This window comes from Agelaius phoeniceus, chromosome 15 (assembly GCF_051311805.1).
Source record: "Agelaius phoeniceus isolate bAgePho1 chromosome 15, bAgePho1.hap1, whole genome shotgun sequence".
Classification (NCBI taxonomy): Eukaryota; Metazoa; Chordata; class Aves; order Passeriformes; family Icteridae; genus Agelaius; species Agelaius phoeniceus.
Window position 1 is genome coordinate 1,234,338 of NC_135279.1, and position 22,849 is coordinate 1,257,186.

Consider the following 22,849-nt stretch of genomic DNA (forward strand, 5'->3'; position numbering starts at 1 on the left):
GGGTTGCAGGGATAACCCCCAGGCTGGGTGTTGTGGTTGTCAAGGTGGTGCTGGAGTTGTGACATAAAAATCTTTGCTGTGTTCCTGTGAAATGTTCAGTGTAGGAAGAGGAACTTGGTTCATTTCCCTTTCTGAAATTCTTTAGTAAAGACTTAAGGAAGTTTGGCATAGTTTAATTATTTTCAACTAATGAAATATAAATTTTAGGGGAAGACCAAGAAGTTTGGCAATAGTTTAGTTGTTTCCAAGCAGTCCTGTGCAGAAGATTAAGGACATGGATTAGGAGTGACCTTTCTCCTTGACTCCCCACTCCCCCACCTCTCCTCATTCCCTTTCCCTCCACCCCAGCAGTGGCTGCTGGCACCTGGGGGTGGGTGTGGTTCCCAAGCGTGCTCCTTTAACGTGTGTTTGTGCTGTTGCAGAGTTCTTTGCAGAACTGGACAAGGTGATGGGGCCCCTGGTGTTTAACACGAGCATCATGACGGAGCTGGTGCGTTACACGCGGCAGGGCCTGCACTGGCTGCGCCTGGACGCCAAGTGAGGACCCGGCCCAGCCCCTCTTCAGCTGCCTCTGATTCCTCTCCACAACACTGTGTCATGTCAATAAGGAAGACTGCCATAACACATTGCTTAGTTGACACTAAGAGCAAGGAATGCTTTCCCATGTCTCCCATCCTCATTTGTGTTTTGTGTTTAACCCCAAATCAGCTGGTTCATGGACTTCTCCAGTATTCCCGGTTTAAGTTATTTAAATATTTGAAAATTTGCTACGTAAAAGTTGTAGTTTTGCTGATCTGTCATGGATAGATCATTGGGATTCCGGTCACAATACATGAATAGTCAGTTTAAATCCTATTTATTTTAATTTTTTTAATTTTAATTTTGAAAAGCCCCCTTTGGGGCTGGTTTTAGCTATTTCTTCTTCCCTAAATTTCCCCTTTTGAGTACTTAGAAATTAAACCTAGACACTTTATTTAAGTACGTTGTGAGCTTTGTTACTCTGTAATGTCTTGTGGTGGTAGAGCCTGTAAAAGGAACTAGGGTTGATAGGTTCTAATGAGTAGGGACACCATACTTCTCATGCCTAATGCCTATGAGTCGACTAATAAATGACAACTACAGATTTATTATTGCAGAATTTGTACTAAATAGAAAAGTTCCAGATATTCTTCTACGTATTGAGATACTTCATTTAAATGAATTATAAAGAAATTTATATGGAAAAATATTTAGCTGGATCTGCCTTGGATTGTTTCCAAGGCAGCTTCAAGCCATCGATTAACACTATAACAATCACAAAACATTACAGTAATTTGCATTTAATGTAACGTCCAGGCAATGGTGTAGGAATGACCTTCAGTTTGATGGGTGCGATGCAAACAGGAAAGGCTTTGGAAAAGGACAATCTCGTGCTTTTTTGCATCTCTTCATTTCAAATTCCTTTTGTTTCCATGCTTGACACTTTTTGACAGTTACAAAATTGGGGAACTTTGTGGTTCCAAACGCAAGAGTAGCTCAGTTCCTACCAGAACGGTCATTTGCATCTTTTCCATTGACTGAGAAACCAGGAATCTTTAGTAGAACTCTAGGTCCATGTTGTCCTCTTAGGGTCTGCTGGGTGATGGACACTACAGGCTGGCAGCGCAGCAGCCGCCGTGGGGTGGGAGCAGAGCTGCTCCTGCAGGAAGCACTGTTCTGTGCAGGATGGATGGCAAACTTGGCTTTACCCCGTGCTAATGAAGGTCCCGTTCATGTCATGTAACGTCCACTCCCAAGGGGGCTGCTGGGTGCCACAGAGGGGTGGTGGAGCTGCAGGTGGCCCCTCTTCGAGTGCAAACCAAAGTACCTTTCCATGTGAGGTGCTTGTCTGAGTTAAAGGTTTCAAATGCTACTGCTTTCAGTATTGCTTAGTGCCCCCAACATGTCTGGTGTGCCTTATGCCTTACTTTTAGATGAAGATTTTATGAACTGTTTACAAGATGTTTTACAGCAGGACCAGGTATACTGTATGCAGTGGTCTTCTGCAGTACTTGGGTAAAATTCCATTTCCTTTTTCAAAGTCCCGGTGTCTGTCACACAAACTGACTCATCGTGGTAGTCTCCTTCCCCAGAGTCCAACTCTGAATCCTTTGGAGTGAGATTGTGGAATGCTGCTTTGTTTTCTCTCCCATTGAACCCTTTATTCTGTACCAGATATGAACGTGCATGTTCAGGAAAATTATTGCACTAAATTTTTTGTGTAGGTGTAGTTAAGTGCCAAAATCACGGCAACCTCGAGAGAAGGAATAGAATTCTACGCTCCTTAGTACTGCAGTATGTCCTATGGGCTTTAAGAGTTTAGAAGTTTTGCAAATTAGTAACCTACTACAAGGTAGCTGCATCTTCGTAGAGCTTCCTTTGCGTCCCAGCGTGTTTTGTACTTCCAGAAAAGCTTTGCTACGTCCGGATTGACAAACGGGGAACAGACCTGGGGCTCTCCCTGACTCGACTCTTCAGGTCTGTCGGAGCATCCTTTTTATGGAATCACTGTGCAAGGTCACCTTTCTGTTAGTCTTTGCTGTTGGAGACAGAACTCTGTACCCTCAAACTCCCCGCCGTGGGCATGGGACACTGTCAGCTGTGTTTCCTTTCCTCCTCTGAAGTGCCTCGCACACCTCTGACGCTGAGAAATCCCTTGGTAGAAGTTGCATTCGTGGGTGGGTTTGTGTGTAGTGCTGCACTAGCCAGCGTGGCTGTTCTTGGCTTGCTCCTTTGTGCACAGTCACCATTGCTGTCAGCAGGAATGGTGGCATCTCGGGGAATTTTTTTTCCTTAACTAGAGTCCCACAAATACCTTTTGGTGTCACGCAAAATCGACCTCTTGAAAACGCATCGCTTATCCCTAGAGCAGTGGATCTTAGAAATTGGCTTCAAACAACCAGAAGGCTTTTTTAGCATCGTGTCAAAATGTGGACCTGAGCTGGTTGGAAGTGTCCCAGCTGAAGGGTGAGCTCCATGGTGGCCCATCCTCTGGAGTGCTGTCCCAGGCGTTGTGTCCGTGCAGGGGATGCGCAGGGCCTTGGCGATGGATAGGAAATGCCTTGTGCAGCTGGGGCTGGTGCAAACAGATCAGTTCAAACCTTACAATTCCAAAAGCATATCTTAATTTGGGATTGACCCTTGCTTCCAAGAGGAAAGTTCTGTACTTGATCAGATTTTATAGCCAAAAAAGAAAAAAGCAATTAAGTCCTAGGCTTCCATCCCTCTGCCAAAGCAGGAGGGCTCTGTCCCTGTCCTGGGCAGCTCCCAGCACCGCAGGGGAGTGCAGGTCACAGGAGTGACTAAGGAGGGACTCCCCAATCCTGGCTTCCGAAATTATTCCCTGGACAGGGAATATGGATCAATACATATCAATGCTGTAATTTTAATCCCTTTGCTGATCAGGGCCCCAGTTGGTGAATCTTAAAAATGGCTCAATCAGACTAGGCTTGCTCAGCTATCTGTGCTGTTTGACTTTGCTCTCAGACTTGCAGGTTCCAGGTGATAAAGGTGCAAACGATTTATAATTCCAAACAAATCTTCAGGACCCCAGAGTAAACCAGCCCAAGAGTTTTGTTTTGATTTGAATCTCAGCCATAAAGCAGAGCAGACGGATGGCTCTCCTTGGCTTCGATGGCAGTATGCAATTTGTATTGTATGTGTCTTTTAATATATATGTATATATATATGACTCAGTCTGTCCAAAGTATATGTTATACTTGTTTTTAGATTATGGTGCAACTGACTATATTGATATATTATTTATTGAGTGCTGAGTCACCATCTTATTGGTGATAAATATTGCATATTATCCAGGAGTGCAATGTATATTCCTTTAGATTGCTGAGGCTTGATTGCTGTGGTAACAAAAAATGCCCTGAAATGTATTTATGACTGGCCCCAACACACAGAGAGTCAGAATTTATGGGAATGATGTAGCACTTGCCTGGGGCAAGTAAAATAAAGCCGTAGGCAGAGAATTATGGAGTTTGCCCAAAAGGCAAACTGCTGGAGAGAGAAACTACCTTTGCTGTATTTAATGTCATTTTCTGAACAGATCTTTGCTGTCACTGCAGTGTTTCCATTGAGGCAGATCCACAAGGGCCTGAGCAAGTCAAGTTTGAATTACCCATTGGGGAGTAAACAACTTCCAAATTCTTACCTTCACGACAAATCCTTGGGTCAGGGTTGAAGCTTTTCCCTGTGCTGTGTCAGTGTTCTGGAAAACCCCTGTTCCCGAGCAGTGAGGTCAGTGCTGGGCATCCTGAAGGACAGAGAGGAGCCAGAGCTTTGCTCACCAACTCACCCAGATCCAGAGCTGTTCCAGGAGGGGCAGGAAGGGGCAGTGGGATCCTGCTGTGGCCGAGCTTTGGGGCTGTGGTGCCCCTGGGGAGGGAAGGGCTCCTGGGCTGGGCTCCCCTGGGCAGCTCAGGCTCAGCCCTGGCTGCTCTGGAGCAGCTCCAGCTGCTGTGGCAGCTCACAGGGAGCTGGGCTTGGTGTGGCTGTGCCTCCCGTGCTTCCATTCCACCTGGGAGCTCAGTTCCCATGGCTGTGTGAGCTGGGCTTGGTGTGGCTGTGCTTCCATTCCACCTGGGAGCTCAGTTCCCATGGCTGTGTGAGCTGGGCTTGGTGTGGCTGTGCTTCCATTCCACCTGGGAGCTCAGTTCCCATGGCTGTGTGAGCTGGGCTTGGTGTGGCTGTGCTTCCATTCCTGGGAGCTCAGTTCCCATGGCTGTGTGAGCTGGGCTCGGTGTGGCTGTGCTTCCATTCCACCTGGGAGCTCAGTTCCCATGGCTGTGTGAGCTGGGTTTGGTGTGGCCATGGTTCCATTCCTGGGAGCTCAGTTCCCATGGCTGTGTGAGCTGGGCTCGGTGTGGCTGTGCCTCCCGTGCTTCCATTCCTGGGAGCTCAGTTCCCATGGCTGTGTGAGCTGGGCTTGGTGTGGCCATGGTTCCATTCCTGGGAGCTCAGTTCCCATGGCTGTGTGAGCTGGGCTCGGTGTGGCCATGGTTCCATTCCTGGGAGCTCAGTTCCCATGGCTGTGTGAGCTGGGCTTGGTGTGGTTGTGCTTCCATTCCTGGGAGCTCAGTTCCCATGGCTGTGTGAGCTGGGCTTGGTGTGGCTGTGCTTCCATTCCACCTGGGAGCTCAGTTCCCATGGCTGTGTGAGCTGGGCTTGGTGTGGCTGTGCTTCCATTCCTGGGAGCTCAGTTCCCATGGCTGTGTGAGCTGGGCTCGGTGTGGCCATGGTTCCATGGTTCCATTCCTGGGAGCTCAGTTCCCATGGCTGTGTGAGCTGGGCTCGGTGTGGCCATGCTTCCATGGTTCCATTCCTGGGAGCTCAGTTCCCATGGCTGTGTGAGCTGGGCTTGGTGTGGCCATGGTTCCATTCCTGGGAGCTCAGTTCCCATGGCTGTGTGAGCTGGGCTTGGTGTGGCCATGGTTCCATTCCTGGGAGCTCAGTTCCCATGGCTGTGTTCCTTTGGGGCAGCCTGCCCCAGTCCCCAGCCCTGTCCCAGCACCGGCTCCTGGCGCTGCCTTGGCATTCCACATCCCAAACTCTACTCCAAGGACCAGGCATGACTTTCCAAGCACAGTTCCTGACATTTGTATCTGGTCCCCCTTTTAAATTGTTTTAAAAAAATTTTGTATATGGAGGATAAAGTGCTTATATATTTATTAAAAATCCTTTATCTTATTTGAAATTATTATTTGGTGAAGAAGGGGTTTTTCTTTTGGGGGAGGGCTGGGGAGGGGAGGTAACTTTTAACCTGTCACTTATAAATGAAGCCCTGATTAATCCTACAGAAAGGTACTATTAGTAACTAATGGGATGTCTCTGTTTTATGCTTTGTACATGACAAGTCCATGTGTTACATTTTGTTTTCTATCAAAAGATTTGGGCATCTGTCTTCAACCAAAACCAGAAAAAATAGAAACAAACTGTGATTTTATTTGTTGCAATACATTTGAAATTTCAAAGGGTACTTTGGGGCTCAAAATTAGGATTTCTAAGTCAGTATGTGCATTTCACGTAATAAAGCTGTTAATGGTGAGCAAAGTATTATATACTAACTAGATTTTTTCCACATCTGTATAGTATATTCTATGTATTTTGTGGTATTGAGATTATAGAAAGTTTAGTGTCTGAAACATGCGTTTAATGTGTATTTTTAAACAAATTTATGGCAATTAAAATATTTGGAGAAAAGGGTATCACATTTCAATTTGTAAAGATCTTTTTAACTACTGTGTCATTAAAATGCTTTGTACAATGCAAAACTGTAACTGGAGAAACTAAGTTTAATAAATATCAAATAGATTTTCTGTATTAAACTGCCAACCCCCTGTGCTTGTATCTGTTTTGTGGGCCCTTCTCCTTCCTGGAAGTGCATTTTTAGGCAGAATTTTCTTTCATTGATCCTATTCCTCTGTGAAACAAAAGAAAAGTAGCATCCAGTGTGCGTGTCCAGACTTGCTGATATTTTGTTTTTGTCTTTCAGCCTCCAAGTCGACATCCAACACATCAAAACAGCATTTTGATCAATTCATTTTAAGACAGGAGAGAAGGTCAGTGGCAAAAGTCAGTCTAGGACATGTATTTAAGTAAATTTGATTAGAAGTAATTAAAAGTAAATAGTTCTCATTCCACTTATTGCTGGATATATTTAGGATATTTGAATTGCTATCAGTATTATCAGTTTGGCTCCCTCTTTCCAACAGGCCTTTATCAGAGGGCTGATAAGAGCTAGACTGGGAGGGGATGGGCTCTGATCTACTTTAGCTCTTGCCAGGGGGAAGGAGAAATGTCCAAAGTCTGCCTGGAACTGAGCCCCAGCTCTGTGCTCACCAACCACTTTGCTCAAGATACAAGGAAAACCAAACTACTTTGCTGAATATATATTTTAATTCATACCTTCAAATAAATAATAGGAAGCATTACAAAAAAACCAAACGAGCAGGAGATGCAGAGCCCTTTTATTGAGCTTGGCCAGAGGCCTCCAGAGGCGTGGCTGGGGAGGAGATGCTCTTGTGCTCCTTGAAGTCCTTTCGTCAGCACATGTGACAGAAATATTAAATACTCTGCTTGCTTGAGGCCCTTGCAGCTCCTGAGCAGTCAATAAATACATCCCAAGTGTGTGGAGCATGGTCAGCAGTAACAGTGCAGGCTGTGCTTGGTGCCAGCTCACGCTGACGCCGTGGAGAGGAGGCAGCGGTTTTTCCTGGGGAAAAAAGCATCAGGAGGCACTGAGGGCTGGGGCTGCCTTGCCAGGCTCAGCCAGGGGTCCCAGGTACATCTCTGTGTCCCTGGGCCAGCAGTGCTGGGTTCAGGCATTCTGTATTTCCCCTCAACTATTCAGTCTTGATTCATTTTTTGGTCTTTGCTTTCCACCAGAATTGCAAACATAGCATAGCAGCCCACCCACCCTGTCCTATTTACTTACTTATCCTAATAATTTATAATATAAAATAAGCTTATTTATAATAATAGTCATTAATAATAGGATGTACATATAGTATATAATCTCTATATTATTATTTATTATATGTACTATATTATATATAGTATATAATATTCATTAATAATAGGATATGCTTATCTGTTACTGCTGTTTACATATAGTAGAAAATGATTATTTTCTATCTTGTCTCTGAGTATTGGTATATGTGTACAACAGGTGCCATAGAAAATCATCTTTCAGTAAGTAATTAACTAATAATTTTAACTAATCAATTTATGTGTAGTTGGACAATTTGCTCATGCCTAATGAGAACTAAATAGCTTTTGATAGGGTAGTTGCTTTTTAAAATATGAGCTTAAATATAATCACCTTAAAGCGATTAATTTCGAGTAAGATACCAATACAAGCTTTTCACTCTTCATTAGTACATGCTTTAGAAGGAAGGATTAATGGGAATGTCTATCAATTGTCCAAAAGCTGTCTGGAGCCCTTTGTTCTCTTTGCCCAGCCAGGTTATTTGGGGTTGCAGTGAAAGGACTGGGGCTGGCACTCGGGAGACCTGGACTCTGCTCTGTTTGTTCTGCTTGCTAAAGAGTCTGAGGCTGTTACCCCATCCCTATTCCTGGTATCTTTTTTTATGCACAGAGCGACCTCTGGATCCCGTTTGGAGGAGCCCAGGTGGGAGTTCCTGCACGCAGCAGTGTGCTGAGCCAGCTTACCTGCAGAGCATGGTGAGGCACTCGCTGTTGTCCCTGCACGAGGCCCCGATGGGTCGCAGGGACACCCCTCTCCAGAAGGGTGTCATCCGCCGCTGCCGGGCACCGCGGGGCTGGCCCTGGGGCTGCCTCGGGGACAGGGACACGCCGTGGCTCTGAAACACAGCAGGGTGACTGTCAGCACACGTGGCAGCTGCAGCGCTCCCTGGTCTGCTGCTGAGGTCAACAGTCTTCATTCTAAGTGAAGCTGAACTTGAAATCGCTCTGGTTTGCAGATTGCAGCACCCTCGGGGTAAAGCATGGCTTGCAGCCCGACCCCAAAGGAATATCTACCCAAATTAGTGATGGTTTTCATCTTCTGGGGAGTGAAGGCAGAATCACTGGCTGAGCTATGGCTCAGAGGAGGCCAGTACTCAATAGGCAGTAACCACATTTTTTTGATGCTGAATCCTGTAAAAAGCCCTGCTGTCACATCTTAACTCCTGCCAGTTGTCCATCCAGATCATAACAGCTTTTATGGACTGCCTGTCCTTTGAATTAGCCCTTTAAGTAGTTTATTTCAGTATGGTCTCAGTTTACCTGGCTGAGCAGCAGTGAGCAGAGCAGAAGGGCTGCCATCACTTTCCACCAGTGCATCTTCCCAGCGGGAGCTGTCACTTGGAGCAGCTGTGGGCAGAGGAGGCACAAAGAGCTCCAGTCGGGACTTCCCAGACTGTCAGCTACATTTTTATAGACTTCATTCTCTTATCATTGCATCAGCTGCCAGATATTACAGGAGCAAAGTTCGCTTTGGAGCAAGAGGGAATTGCTAAGTCTACATCTGCTGCAGTGATCTGGTTCAAGGCCTGTCTCGAGCTAATGATTTACTCCCCTCCCACTTGTACTTTGTCTGGTCAGTTGTGCTGACCCCCTGTGCCAGCTGTTCCTTTTTTTAAAGCCCTCCTAAGATGTTACCAGAACTCCATGGTCTATTTGTAAGCAAAAGGGTGACTGGCCCAAATTATTGTGGTCAAGATCAAAAGCCTAATTTAACTTCTGTAGCTCTGAGTTAGCCAACCAGGGATAAGGGTTGTCTTACCAAACTGATTTGGAGCAGAGAATTGTGCTTTTGATTTGTTTCTCACTCTTGGTACATGAAAGAACCATAAGGAAGTTGCTTAACCTTTATTTCCAGGCACACAGTGCTCAAAAAGCAGGTGTAACACTTTCCAGCTGGGTTTGGGAAAATGTGTGATAACTCACAGAGCTCTTCCCCCAGGAATCCCAAGGTGTCAAAGATAATCATCTCTAGGTAAATAATGGAAGAGGCTGCTCAGGGCTTGTCTGGAGCTGAGGAGCTCCATGTGCAGCCTGTGGTTTCATGGATGAGCCATCTCTGCCCCAAGCTGTGTCACTCACCATCAGGCTTCCAGAAGTGCCAGCATCTCCCGTGGGGGTGGAGGGGCTCATTGTCATTGAGAAGAAAATTCAGTTTTTCCATTGTGGGGTGAGATTGCAGCAGAGAGAGGGTTGAGCACAGCTGGTGCCTCTCATCTCCTCTCCCCTTTGCCTACACACTTGTGCCTGTCCCAGTGTCTCGTGGCTCCTCACCTGTGGGACCTTGTGGATCTCGTTGGATGGGGCTTGGAGCAACCTGGGCTACTGAAGGTGAGGGGAACTGCAAGAGCTTTAAGGGCCTTTCCAACCCAAAGCACGCTGTGGTTCTGCTGGCACCCACCTCTGTCAGGTCAAGACACCTGAGATTGCAGAGTGATATAGAGAATTCCAACCTGTGTCACTGTGTGCAGGTTTTGGAACACTGTTGGAATTCAAGTAAATACTTTATAAAGTGTAAGTGTATAATGAACTGTTTTAGCTAAATTGTAAATACAGATCTGGATGTCACAGGCTCTATTTCTCTGATTGCTTAATATGAAGGCACAAGTGCCAGCGTGGAGGACAAGTGACTTAGATTAAGATAATGCTGCAATGTCAGATGATTTCCTCTTAGCCCAAATTTCCCTGGGATGAAAAGAAAAACCTTCCCAGCACAGTGTACAATCACTATTTGATCATTCCCATCATAGGATGGTTCTTACACACCTTCCTCTGCCCTATTTGTTTTGCTTCTCTGGGAGGAGGAAGCAAAATTTTCATTATTTCACCTTCTTGGATCTTAAAAAGGGAAGGAAATGGGACAGTAAATCATGGCAGACAAGTAGCTGAACTTAAAAAGTTTATTTTCTATTTGGGTGTGAATTTCTCAGTTGTTTTTCCCATGGAGTCCTTCCTTTTCATGTAACTGAGTTCTAATTTCTGCTGTTTCCATCAGGCACTAGTGCAGAACACAAAGGAGGACAAGCAGCAGGAGCCCTGACTACTTCCATGAAGCACAGGGTTTGGAAGAGCAGCAGAGCCCTCTGTAAGTCATTGTCTCAGCTTTTCTGGCTGGGGAAGGCTGGTACTTTGTGATGATAGATCAGAATTGTTGTCTGTACCTCTGGGTCACTAATAGCATCAGACTGTCCCTGTCAGGCAGCAAACTGCTCTGTGCAAGAAACTGGGGGAAAAAAGAGAATAACAGCTGGTCCTTTCCATGCCCTCAATTCCCACAGGCCAGTAAGACCCCACAGCAGAGATGTGAGGAAAGAAACACAAAATCTTGCTCTGTTGCCACTTCTAATAATTGCCCAAAGAACAGAAATAAATGAGTGAAAACTTCTCAAGCCCCTTGTTCAGATTCTGAAATGCCCATGGGTTGAACTCCCACTGCCACAAGGCTTGCAGGAGCCATCCCAGCTGGGAATGGGGCCTGGAGGTGGAGGTTGGCAGGGCAGGATTAGGATAGGTGGGCACAGTGGCAGGAGGGCAGGGCAGGGTTGGGATGGCTGGGAAGGTTCGGGGGGGTGGGCAGGGTGACAGGATGGCAGGGTTGGGATGGGGCAGGGGAGGGCTGGGAAGGTTCAGGGTGGGTGGGCACAGTTGCAGGATGGCAGGGGAAGGGGCAGGGCAGGGTTGGGAAGGTTCGGGGTGGGTGGGCAGGGTGACAGGATGGCAGGGGAAGGGGCAGGGGAGGGCTGGGAAGGTTCAGGGTGGGTGGGCAGGGTGACAGGATGGCAGGGCAGGGCTGGGAAGGTTCAGGGGGGTGGGCAGGGTGACAGGATGGCAGGGCAGGATTGGGATGGCTGGGAAGGTTCGGGCTGGGTGGGCACAGTTGCAGGATGGCAGGGCAGGGTTGGGAAGGTTCAGGGGGGTGGGCAGGGTGACAGGATGGCAGGGGAAGGGGCAGGGCAGGGCTGGGAAGGTTCAGGGGGGTGGGCAGGGTGACAGGATGGCAGGGTTGGGATGGGGCAGGGCAGGGTAGCAGCAGGGTGCTGTGGAGCAGCTCGGTGCTGACCCTGTCCCTCCGTGCTGACCCTGCCGGGGCCGGCGCGTGGCCGCAGTGCCGCTGTCCCTCTGTCCCTCTGTCCCTCTGTCCCTGTGTTTGTGTTGGTCTGGCCCCGGGGCCAGGCACGGTTCAGCCGTCTGTGAGCAGGAGCAGGGACCTTGTGAGAGCCCCGGGCAGCGCTGGGACAGCACACGGTGACAGAGCTGCTGAGGCACAGCTGCACGGGGCTGCCACTGAGGCCAGCCCTTGTGGCTCTCAGAGGCACCATGAGCAGGACACACGTTCTGAATGAAACAGCTCAGGGAGAGGGATTTTATACAGGCACACAGTGACAGATGTGGGGGAATGGCTTCAACCTGCCAGAGGCACGGTTAGATGGGATACTGGGAATGTTCCCTGGGAGGCCCTGACACACATTTCCCAGAGCAGCTGTGGCTGCCCCTGCATCCCTGCAGGTGTCCAGGGCCAGGCTGGACAGGGCTTGAGCAACCTGCGATAGTGGAAGTTGTCCCTGCCCATGGCAGGGGTGGCACTGGAGGGGCTTTGAGGACAGGGCTTGGAGCAACCTGGGATGGTGGAAGTTGTCCCTGCCCATGGCAGGAGTGGCACTGGATGAGCTTTGAGGTCTCTTCTGGGATAAATCTGCCTCTATACATCTCTGCCAGCTCACAGCCACAGCAGCCAGTTTGTTGCTCCCCACTTGCCTAAGCTGCCTAGAAAATAGCAGTGACCCAAAATGCAGTTAAGCACAGAATATTTTTGGGACAACTTGGGAACACTGGCTGATTGATTTTATTGCTACTTATGCCAACCTCAGGTTGTGCTTGGAGGAAAGAGGCTGAGCTGGGTCTCACGTGCTCTGGTCCCCAAAATACTCCAGCACTGAGCTATAAAAATTGCATCGCCCCAGCTTCCTGAAGTGAGAGCATCATTGTCTTCCTGACAGCCCAGCCCTGAGCACACAGGGAAACGTCATTCCTGCCCTGCAGATAAGATAAACTCCCAGGACAGCTCCAGGAATAGCACAGCAGGAACACCAACGTGTTGCTCTGCATGGGGTGGGAGCTGGAGGCAGTCACTGGAACACTGCGAGGAGAAAATTAGGATAAAGGAACCAGCCAGGTGTTCTGAGCTTCCAACAGTGAAGGTGTTTCTACACTCAGAGACACAGGGTGAATTTTATCACCCTGTGTCAACTTTATTACCAGCAGCTGATTTTTAATCATCTTCAGGCATTAAACAGTCTTGTTTCTCCTGGCATTTTCAAGAAGGTTCTGATGCAGCCTCTTACCATTGATCAGATATCAGAGTGTAGTTAATTACCCAATTAACATTAGCATAACTAGGTAATTAGAATCATAGGATCAGAGAACAGCCCAGGTTGGAAGGGACCTTGGCAGATCAGCTGGTGCAGGCATCTGTGGGAAGGGAGCCCAGAGGTTACCTGGCACCCCGTCCAGTCACCTCCTGAAACCACCAGGCTGTTCCAGGGACGGATTGTTCTCACTGGAAAAAATTCCTTTGTTACACAGAGATGAAACCTCTCCTGGTGCAGCCTGTACCTGTTCCCCTTCATCTTCTGCCCAGGGCTCCCATGAAGAGCGAGCCTCCAGCCAGAGGTCAGAGTCCATCCCAAATCCCAAGCCACCAGCCAGCCCATCCAGCTTTAATCAATACCAAACCAGGCAGTGTTTGTTTTTCACAGATCTCATGGCTGGAGCAAAAGCAGTGGCCAGTGATGGGAAAAATAAAGGGGACAAGGAACAATTTCAAACCAGCCCTCGTTGCACTTTATACTGAGGAATATTTCAAAGAACCAGGAATTACGAAGGCTGGAAGTGCTTTAAGATAAAACATCCGAGCACATGGAACTTCAGCCTGATTATCGGCCTGTACAGAGAGAACCAGACAAGGGATTTGATGCTCCTCACCTCAAACAGCTCAAGACACGGATTTCACACAGAGTCATGGGGCAAAGTTACAGTTTATTAGCCAAGGCTTATCTCCCTGTTAATCCCCTCCGGCCATGGGAACAAGCACAGCAGGTCCCTGGGAGCTCCGGAGCCACGTGGGCACTGCTCCTGCTCGCTGGGCACTGCTCCTGCTCGCTGGGCACTGCTCCTGCTCACTGGTCGCACTCGTAGTCAGCCGGGTTCTTCCTCTTGAGCCGCTCGAACTCCTGCGTCCCCCAGGAATAAATGAGGTAACCGAGGGCCAGGGCTGCCAGGGACAGAGGACAGGCACGGTCAGGGCACACCACAATGAGGGGACACTGCTAGAAAGGGACACTCTCCATAAAGGGACAGTGGGACGAGGGAACGCTGCTCTAAGGGAATAATGCAGTGAGGGTACACTGCAGGAAGGGGAAATTCACAATAAAGTGGCATACGATGCAGTGACGGGACACCTACAAAAGGACACTGCAGGGAGGGGACATTGGGATTTCACCACACGGGGACACTGGGAGAAGGGGATTTCACCACATGGGGACACTGGGAGAATGGAATATTCACAATATGGGGACACCGCAGAGGGGACACTGCACCACACACAGCACCTACCTCCTGCGACACAACAAGATCCCACAACCCCCACCCTGCCCCAGTGCTTCCCCTCCCCAGATTTACACCACGAAGAAGGTACAAAAAAGAGGGAATCCCCCCCGTACTTACGGGGCACCACCTTCAACACCTGGGAGGCGAAGCGGCGGGCCACGTTGGGGACGCTGTGGGACAGGACATTGGGGAAGGCTTGCTGCTCGAAGGGCGACAGGCTGTAGGAGATGACATGGCGCACCCGCGCCAGGTTCCCGAAGTGCTTCCCCATGGCCGCGGTGTCCGCTCGGTCTCGGTCACAGCGCAATGGCCGCCACCTGCCCCGGAACTGCCTCGGTGAGGCCTTCCGGGGCACCGCGAGCGGCGCTTTCCGTTTGTAATAAACGGTAGAGGCGATGAAGTACGTGTGTGATAAATCACAGTAAATCACAGTAACACTAAAGTGTGTTTTTAACGGGCGATTTGCAATAAATGATGTGCGCCATAAACGGGCCCTGCCCTGAGGGGAAGGGGGGGGGGGGTTCACGCGAGGCACCTGCGCCGTGAGGGGCGGGGGGGGGGCGGTGCCTCAGAGCGGAAAACCGCCAAAAATAAATAATGAAGAAAAAAAAACACTTTTGTGTGGCGATTGTGGAGCTCCCATGGAAAATAAATAATGGTCTGAGGAAAAAAAAACCACTTTTCGTGTGGCGATTGTGGAGTTCCGATGAACAGCCGAAGTGTCTGAAGCAGAAAATCGTGGAATTATGGAAGAGTTTGCACTGGAAAAGGCTTTTAAAGGTTAAATATCCCGCCACAACACCCCTCCCTTCCCGCCCCGCAATGAGCATCGTAAACAATATTGGAATTATTATTAGAATATAACTGAACTATCAGTTTGTGACATAACTATCACATAACTGAAATCACTATTTGACTACATTAGATATCTTCAATATTACTGGAATTATCAATAGAGTCTATAATTATTAGACTGTATTAGACATATTCCATATTATTCAAATTATAGAATACATTCAACATCAAACTTATTAAATTACTATTAGAATATATTAGAGATCTTCAACGTTATGGCAATTATAATTAGAATATATTAGAATTATTATATCAGCTTCCACATTAACAGATAATTGTTAGGATTACTATAATATAATCATCTTCCACATAATTGAAATTATTAGAAGATACTAGAATTGTTAGGCATATTTAACATTATTGGAATTATTATTAGACTAGATGAGAATGGTTAGAATATTAGACATTTTTACCATTATATGAATTATAGTAGAATTATTAGATTATATTAGACATTTTCAACTTTATTTGGATCATTATCCTCTATTAGACATATTTGCCATTATTTAAACTAATATTACACTATATTAGATTTGTTAGGATATGTTAAGCATCTTCAACATTGTTGGAATTATTATTAAATATATTAGATAGGTTCAACATTATTGGTATTATTACAATATATTACACATATTTACTATATTATTATTGGAATTATTATACTATACTAAAGATGAAAGCCATTAATGGACTATTAGAATATATTAGGATTATTGGACTACATTAGACATTTCACCATAATTAGAAGGATTTGTCTCAGGAAACAATTCCATTTATTTTCTTTTCTGGCAGGTGAGCAAAGCCAAATTCCCAGAGTTTGAAGGGAAGAGCAGAAGTGATAGAATCCAAACTAACCCAGCTGCCCGCAGTCCTGGCACCAGGATGGTTTTATATTCACTTTTTGGGCAGATTTGTGCTCCAGGAGCTCTCCAGACATCGCTCCATCCGTGGGTTCAGTGACCAGGTGCTCCATCAGAGTGACACCACTCAGCAGTCCCTGCCCTGCCAGGCTGAATTCCCAGCCTCTGGAAGTGCTCAGGATCTCAGGTAGGGGCTGGTTGGGTGACTGAGTGCAGAAAGTTACAGCATTTATTTATTAACCCATTAGCAAGTCAATGTTAAAGAATGTTCTGAACAAGTTTTACAAGATAGTGCTGCTCCACAGCCTTTAATTAACAAACAAACAAGAAAAATCCCCACTAAAGCTGAGAGGTTTGTGTATGAACCCCAAGTCCAGGAGGAGAAAATAAATCATAATAAATCAATTACAGTAAAAATTTGGTGTGAAAGCATCTAGAGTTGAGGCACTTGTTACCTACAGTTTCATTGTGAGAGGAAACAAAGCTGCAGCCCCACGTTTCAGAATATTAAACCCATTGAACAGCATTTACATCAACACATTTAAGGCTTTTAGAAGCCATTTTGGGGGATTAAGCTTTTTAAACAGTTCTTCCTACTCCAGAAGCTAGTGTGGCTCTCGTGGACAATGCTCTGCCCTCACCCCATGGACAGCTGCTCCTTATTTTTGAATCAAAGGAAGCCTCACCTGATTCCAATTGTTACCAAAATAGTGCCTTAAGTGTTCATAAATTACCCACAGCTGCCCTTAAATTCTTACCCTTCTTTTAGCTGAGAAAGCCCAAAGAGTGCAACAGAAGAAAAGCAAAAAACAACCTGTTAATCTTTATAGAACTGTGAGGAAGGGTTTTGTCACCCTGCTTGGGAGAGCTGGAATGTGGTAGGGGAAGAGAATGAAAAACTGGAGAAATAATTGACATTAAAGACTTTCTCCCCTTGCTAGTCATTGCTGGAGAGGCCACACACAAGGTTTCTGTAGAGGCAGAGTAGCAGGCACTGCATGTCAGGGTATGTGTGACAGCCATTTATTTCTCTCCTTTTTTTTTTAAATCTGTAATAAAGCAGCTTAAAAATAGACATTTAGTAGTTGAAACCTTTCCCCCATTTTAAATGCAAAATTCTCCCGATAAAAAGACACTATTTACATTTAATTGCACATTCTAGAAAGGCTGAGTGAGTACAAAAACCAGTGCTCTGATGTGAAACTCCCTTCCGTAACTCGGTGCTAAATCCCAGCTCCTGAAGTTACAGCGACGCTGCTCAGTGACCGCAGCTGCAGGACCTCGAGAACGCAGAACTAAACGCTGTACTTGGAGCGCAGAGCCAGCCCGAGCAGGGCCACTAGCGGCAGGTGCACCTGGTGGCGATCATGTCCTCGTACTCCTTGTAGGCGATGGAGCCGTCGGGCTCGATGGTCAGCACGCTGAGCGGGCTGTAGGCGGCGGGCACGCACGAGGGCCGGGGCACGGCGGGGTCCAGGCGCTCGTAGATGAGCGTCTGCACCATGGTGTGCACCGGGGAGCCGTAGCGCTGGCCCAGCGCGCGGGGACAGTCCCCCCGGCAGAACTGCGGGCTGTAGCGGTGCGGGGCGATGATCCAGCGGTCCCAGCGCAGCTGGCTGAAGCTCAGGCGGAAGTTGTGCAGCTCGCACTCGTGCGGGGGGAACACAAACTGCTTCAGGTACTCGCTCAGGTTGTGAGGTGAGGTGGCTGGGGCCGCTTTGGGATTCTCGTTCCTTCGCTGGCGAGAGGCCCTTCTGCCCTGGGGACTGCCTTGGTCACCCCTGGGAGCATCCACCAGCGGGCTGCTGCTTTTCCTCCCGTGCCCCAGTGAGCTCCCCCGGTGATAAGCTTGCTCGCTGGTGTCATTCAGATAGAGCAGAAGGGAAGGGGGAACCAGTGTCACATTCACAGCGTTTCTCAGTTTCGTGCTCCCTTGTGGGTCACCCATCAGACAAGTGAAGTTCAGAGCCATGTGCACGTTCCTCCTGTTCATTGCAATCAGAGGCTGGAGGAAAGAAGTCACATCCATCTCCACCCATTTGCGTTTCCTAACACCAAAGTGCAGGCTAAAAGCTAAAGAGTGGGAAATGCTGGGACAAACTTGGCTGGAAAAATCATGTTCCTTAAGGGACAAATGGCATATGCAGGTAATGGAAGAGGAAATGGGAACAGATGTGTCAAAGGAATAGAGCAAGACAGACTTGAGTAAGTGTTCCAGAGCAGTAACACGATCCAAGCTGAAGAGTAAATCCACCGAGTGAGCGTCTCCTGGGAAGGGAAACAGATTCCTGTAGTGTTAGTGTGTCTTATTTTTCCACCTAGACATAAATACTGTTGTAGTGGATAAGTAAAAATTATTCAGCAGCATAAGAAAACAATTTCAATGTCCTTCCTTACATTTACTATGTGAAATTTCTACTTTGGTCAGGGACATATGAGTTAAAAATTAAGAAATTTAAAAAAAAACTAAGAAAGCCCCTGATTTTAACAGTCATTATGATTCATTTCTTTAAAAGAACCAGCACAGGAGGAAGTCAGTTGTTGTCTCTTTAGTGCTGGTGTGAGGTAACAGGAACTAAACACTCCAGATGATACAAACCATGAACTCCCCCTCAAAGGGCTGTTCCTGTGCAGCAGCACAATGCCTGTGTTTATCTGTCTTTCTATGAAAAACCCAAGCCAGGAGAACTCAGGTCATCTCAGCAGGATTAACAGCCAATAAGTTCTAGGTGCTGTTGTTGTGATCAGCCCACATTTAGGAAAGCCATAGAAGCACCATGTTACAGTGTGCCCAGCCCTCCCAGTTCTAAGCCTGATTTACAAGTAATTCTCCTCTTCCCTTCAGGGTTTGGTCATGATTCTTCTCTAGCAAACACACCAGGCAAGGAGAGGAGTCTCTGGCAGTTTGGTACCAGTCTCATACCAGTGCTGCAGTTCTTTGAAAAAAGCAAAGCCAAGATGGGCTGTAGAAGGAAATGTACTGCCCCTTATGCCTCAACAGTTTTTCCACTTTTCTTACTTCACCAAGATCTGCTTGTGGCTTTTTCTGACTCATGAGGAGATGAGTCAGCCTGAAACATCAGCATGTCTTGTACGTACCACTTGTGTGGTGTTCCCCAGCCTGTAAAGTCTGTACCTAATGCCACTCAAAGGGAAGTAGGCTATAAAAAACTCCCCCAGTTTAGGAGAAGAGCCTCCAGGACTAAAATAGCAGCAGTGCTAAAGAAAGGAGGTGTTTTTATCCGGTGCTGCCGGCACAGGACACGCAGAAACCCCGCGTGCCCTGCCCAGCAGCGCACACCTACCTGCACCCAGGTGCGCGGGGCTGTGCTCGCACTCCCAGCACGGGGTGAAGAGCCGCACCGTGTTATAGAGGCGGCCTCGCTGCGCCTTGGGGATGCCGTCCCTGGTGGCGGACATCCTGTACAGCCTCTTCATGTAGCGAAGGGCCCTGGAGTCCGGCTGCAGCCGCGGCGCCTCGCCGTGCCAGCCCCGGGGGCCGCGGTCGCGCAGCACCTTGAGCAGCGGGGGCAGGAGGGCGTGGGCTGGGGCCGCACCTCGGGGCAGCTGCAGCCCCGCGCTGAGCAGGCTCGCAGCATCCTCGCGAACTGCCAAAAACCCTGGGGTCTCCGCAGAGCCCCCCCGGCCCCGGGGCGAGCACTGGGTGCCCGCAGAGAGCCAGGGCAAGCAGCAGTACAAACAAACGCAGATCCTCCAAGTGGTCTCCATGCTCTTGAGGGCTGCAGATGAACAATTACCTCCCCTCAAGTATTCGAGGAAAAACAAGAGTGCCTGAGCCCCATCCCTTATATAGGTTGCAGCTGTGGAATGTGAGGGAGGTTTCCTTCTGATTAGGAAACAAAGAGAAAGATCTGCAGCTGGCCCCTGAAACCACAGGTTCAGTGCAGTTGGGCTAAGCCTTGGCCCTGGGAGCTTATTATAAAGAGATACTAATTCTGAATTAACCTTTTTCACATGGGAAATTACAGGCTGGGAGCGAGTGCCAGCCCGCAGAGGGAGCTGGGGAGGCGTTAGTGCTGCCTGCTCTAATTAATCCTGGCTTATTTGCAGGAATATATAAAGCTAAATATTACTGCTCTTAGCCTTTGGCCCCTCTCCATGTGCTGGTAGAGTGGTTTTACCAGCTCTGAGCTGACCAATCCAGCCCCTAGCTGCTCACTGGGTATAAAGTTGTGGGTTTTGTTAAGGAAGAAGGTTTGAGGCTGCTTTGAGAGCATCTTACAGGTACCTTAATTTAGGGCTTATCCCTCTTGCCTTGGTGTGCTGCAGTGGAAAGCTGAGTTTGCCAAGCTTGTTACTATCTCCTTCAGCTTCCCTGGTGTATTTTCCTGCCTGACAAGCTCTTGTTTACAAGGTGAAGAGCAAAGAAAGCCCTGAAGAATCAAAAATTGTGAAAAATTTTTGAGAGAGAGTCTGCTGGTGTTACCTGCCCTGTTTGCTGCCTGAGGTGAGGTTTGAGGTCACCTGCTGTACACTAGATTTGAGTTATTTTTTTCAGAATTTTTTTATACTGGTCCTTCTTGCAGGATCTCCACCATGGAGTTTCAGTTGCGGCTTTAAGGTAGAAGTAGGGAAATTGTTTCTCATTTTGTTGGTGTCTTGTTTATTTTACATTATTGTTGGATCTGGTTATGGTGCAAGTCTACACTGCAGACTCCAGAGCAGGGGGGCTGGAGGTTTTCTGTGATTGGGAAATACAAGGTGTTTTCAGAAATCCCTTCTTGTCTAATTATGTTACTTGGTATCAAGGCAGGGGCAGATTGTGGTGGATCAAAAAGGTTGCTGAATTTACTTTGAATTACAGAATTTACTGAATTTACTTTGAATTATTAGTAGAAGGTAAATGGAACAAAAAGCAATAACCCCAAGCTTTAGACAGCATTTGCTCAGTGCTGGCAGTGGCTCACTGGTGATTGGGCTGGTTCCCACTTCCATCTTCCCAAAATAAGCTCTATTTATTTTTATCTTAATGGGTCAGGGCTGCAGCTCCTAAGCAGAGCTAATGGTCTCAAGGGCATCCTTTAAGTTTAAACAGGGTTTTGACTCATTTTTATGGGGGCTTTTGGAGAGGGACAATCACTCTCTGTAGGCTGCTTACAGGCTTCCAAACTGCTTTTATGCAGGGCAATAAAAATTACTCAAATCACCATCCCACAGTAAGACTGGAGGCTTGTTGTGTGGAAAAATGCTTCATCCTTCCCATTAGTATCTCCCCAAAACCCCAAAGCACTGACACTCATCTTGGTGAGGCACACTCCCATTGTTACTGCTGGGTTTGAAGCTGCCTCCAGCCTTGGTGTGAATTTCAGCTCTTCTGGCATTTGCTGAATCATTTTATTTGGTTACAAAGTCGTGGCTGCAAGGTCAGTGCCTAACAATGAAACCAGTGAGTTCTCAGAAGGTAAACAAGGGGAAATCCTTCCAGGCTGGGACACAGCCCTGCCCTGGGCACTGATGGGTGCCCACACTTAGGCACTCCCACATCTCCCCCACAGCACGTGCACAGCAACAGCAAAGGGTGAATGAACCTTTAGGTGACTTTGTCCTGCAGGATTAAGGATGACAAACCAGATATATTTATATAGAAATAAATGATTTATTATGCTAGTGATAAGACTAAAAAGGCCTTAAGCAGAATTATTTGCTACCTAGTATGGGTAGCCAGAACTACTGGTATAGTACAGTGCACTAGTTTTGAAGCAAAACTGAAGCATTTCTATTAAAGCAGTTATATTGAGGCAATTATACTAAAGACAGCAAAAAGTATTAGCTAGAGAATGGTGTTACTCATCCACACCAACCACTGTGGGCAAGTCTCTCTGGCTCAGCCCTGAGGAGTGGCCTTGAGGGGCGTCCCCACTCCAGGGAGGAATCTCCACACACTCTCCAAGAGGGGTGTGTTGGAAAACCCTCTGTTAAACAGTGGGCCTGGGCTGGCAGGCAGATGTGCCTGGGCCAGCTGTGCCAGCTCAGCAGCTTTGGGTGAGGTGTCAGTAGCATCACTTGTTTGTTCCTTTATCAGGCACTTTATCATCTGCCCCATTTTCACCTGGCTCTCAGGATGTTTAACTTTGGGATCCATGGATCAGGCTGGTTTTGGCATTATTCACCCCGAAAGCAGCATGAACACCTTCTCTGCTCACTGACAGCTTTCCAAGCAGAGCATTGAGTTGTTCCCCTCCCACTCCAGGCAGAGCATCCTGAGCAGGGGCTGCACCCCCAGCCCACACCGGTCCCTGAGGCAGCCCCCCTGCCCTGGGGGCACCACAGCAGTCACAGCACAGAGGGGACAAGATCTGCTGAATGTCCCCTGCAGTGTCTGAGCACGAGTCTCAGGCTGCTCTGATTCTCTGTGCAGTTTGTTTATTTAACCAATTGTGCTGCCAAGTGTTCTCAGCAGAGCTGTCTGGGACCCCGGTGGAGCCTGGCCTGGCAGTGCAGCACAGATTTTCCATCTGCCCAGAAGGAACTTCCCTTCCCAGCAGTTTTTCCCCACAGTGCTGAACCAGGTCAGGCTCTCACTGCCCTCCCCATGCTGCAGACCTGGGCACAAAACCACCCTGAACTGTGAATTCCCTGCTCCTGCCTGGAGCTGCCTGCAGCATTGCTGTGTGTCCCAGCATCCTCTCGTCCCTGGCCCGTGTCACACCCATCCCAAAGCACAGGTGCCATGGGGTAGGAGCAGGGTCAGCAGAGGAGCTGTTCCTTTCCACACCATCTGAGGAAACTGTGCCTTCCCAGGCCCATCCCACTGGCACAGCAGCAAAGCCCAGGGAAGCTTTCACCTGGTTTCACATGCAATGCCTTGAGCCTTTTGGCCCACACCCAGGCAGAGGGGCCCAGCACGAGATCTGAGTTCTTACAAATTCATAGAAACAGGCAAAAAATGAGAATTTCTATCTGACCAATTTCCTGAACAGCCCTTGGAGCAGTGTTTGGGTCTGTCCCAGCTGTGCTCACCCCAGTGCCAGAGGTGAGCCAGCTTTTCTAGGGCA

At 47.9% G+C, this 22,849-nt stretch overlaps 4 protein-coding genes across 5 annotated transcripts in view; 1 reads left to right on the top strand and 3 right to left on the bottom strand.

Annotated features, from left to right (window-relative positions):
* The window catches only part of AFF4 (ALF transcription elongation factor 4), a 47,773-nt gene extending 41,413 nt beyond the window's left edge, over nucleotides 1-6,360 (top strand). The window contains exon 22 of the mRNA XM_077186635.1: nucleotides 423-6,360. Within this exon, the coding sequence (XP_077042750.1) occupies nucleotides 423-541 (119 nt within the window). The 3' untranslated portion in view covers nucleotides 542-6,360. The remainder of the gene's footprint in view (nucleotides 1-422) is intronic.
* Nucleotides 6,361-6,943: 583 nt separating this feature from the next.
* LEAP2 (liver enriched antimicrobial peptide 2) lies at nucleotides 6,944-13,606 on the bottom strand. Of its 2 annotated transcripts, XM_077186636.1 has the most exons (4): nucleotides 13,495-13,606; nucleotides 8,776-8,862; nucleotides 8,200-8,351; nucleotides 6,944-7,240 (listed from the first exon to the last, which is right to left on the bottom strand). In XM_077186636.1, exons 2-4 carry the CDS (start codon nucleotides 8,830-8,832, stop codon nucleotides 7,204-7,206), a joined length of 246 nt encoding a protein of 81 aa, XP_077042751.1. In that variant the 5' UTR covers nucleotides 8,833-8,862; nucleotides 13,495-13,606; the 3' UTR covers nucleotides 6,944-7,203. The 2 variants fall into 2 exon arrangements, with proteins under 2 accessions (XP_077042751.1, XP_054499184.1); XM_054643209.2 differs by lacking the exon at nucleotides 13,495-13,606 and having other exon boundaries at nucleotides 8,776-11,161.
* UQCRQ (ubiquinol-cytochrome c reductase complex III subunit VII) lies at nucleotides 13,529-14,552 on the bottom strand. Its single transcript, XM_054643278.2, has 2 exons — nucleotides 14,236-14,552; nucleotides 13,529-13,783 (listed from the first exon to the last, which is right to left on the bottom strand). Exons 1-2 carry the CDS (start codon nucleotides 14,387-14,389, stop codon nucleotides 13,689-13,691), a joined length of 249 nt encoding a protein of 82 aa, XP_054499253.1. The 5' UTR covers nucleotides 14,390-14,552; the 3' UTR covers nucleotides 13,529-13,688.
* Nucleotides 14,553-17,172: 2,620 nt separating this feature from the next.
* GDF9 (growth differentiation factor 9) lies at nucleotides 17,173-19,562 on the bottom strand. The gene is made up of 2 exons (XM_054643200.2): nucleotides 19,139-19,562; nucleotides 17,173-18,101 (listed from the first exon to the last, which is right to left on the bottom strand). Exons 1-2 carry the CDS (start codon nucleotides 19,560-19,562, stop codon nucleotides 17,173-17,175), a joined length of 1,353 nt encoding a protein of 450 aa, XP_054499175.2.
* Nucleotides 19,563-22,849: the final 3,287 nt, after the last annotated feature.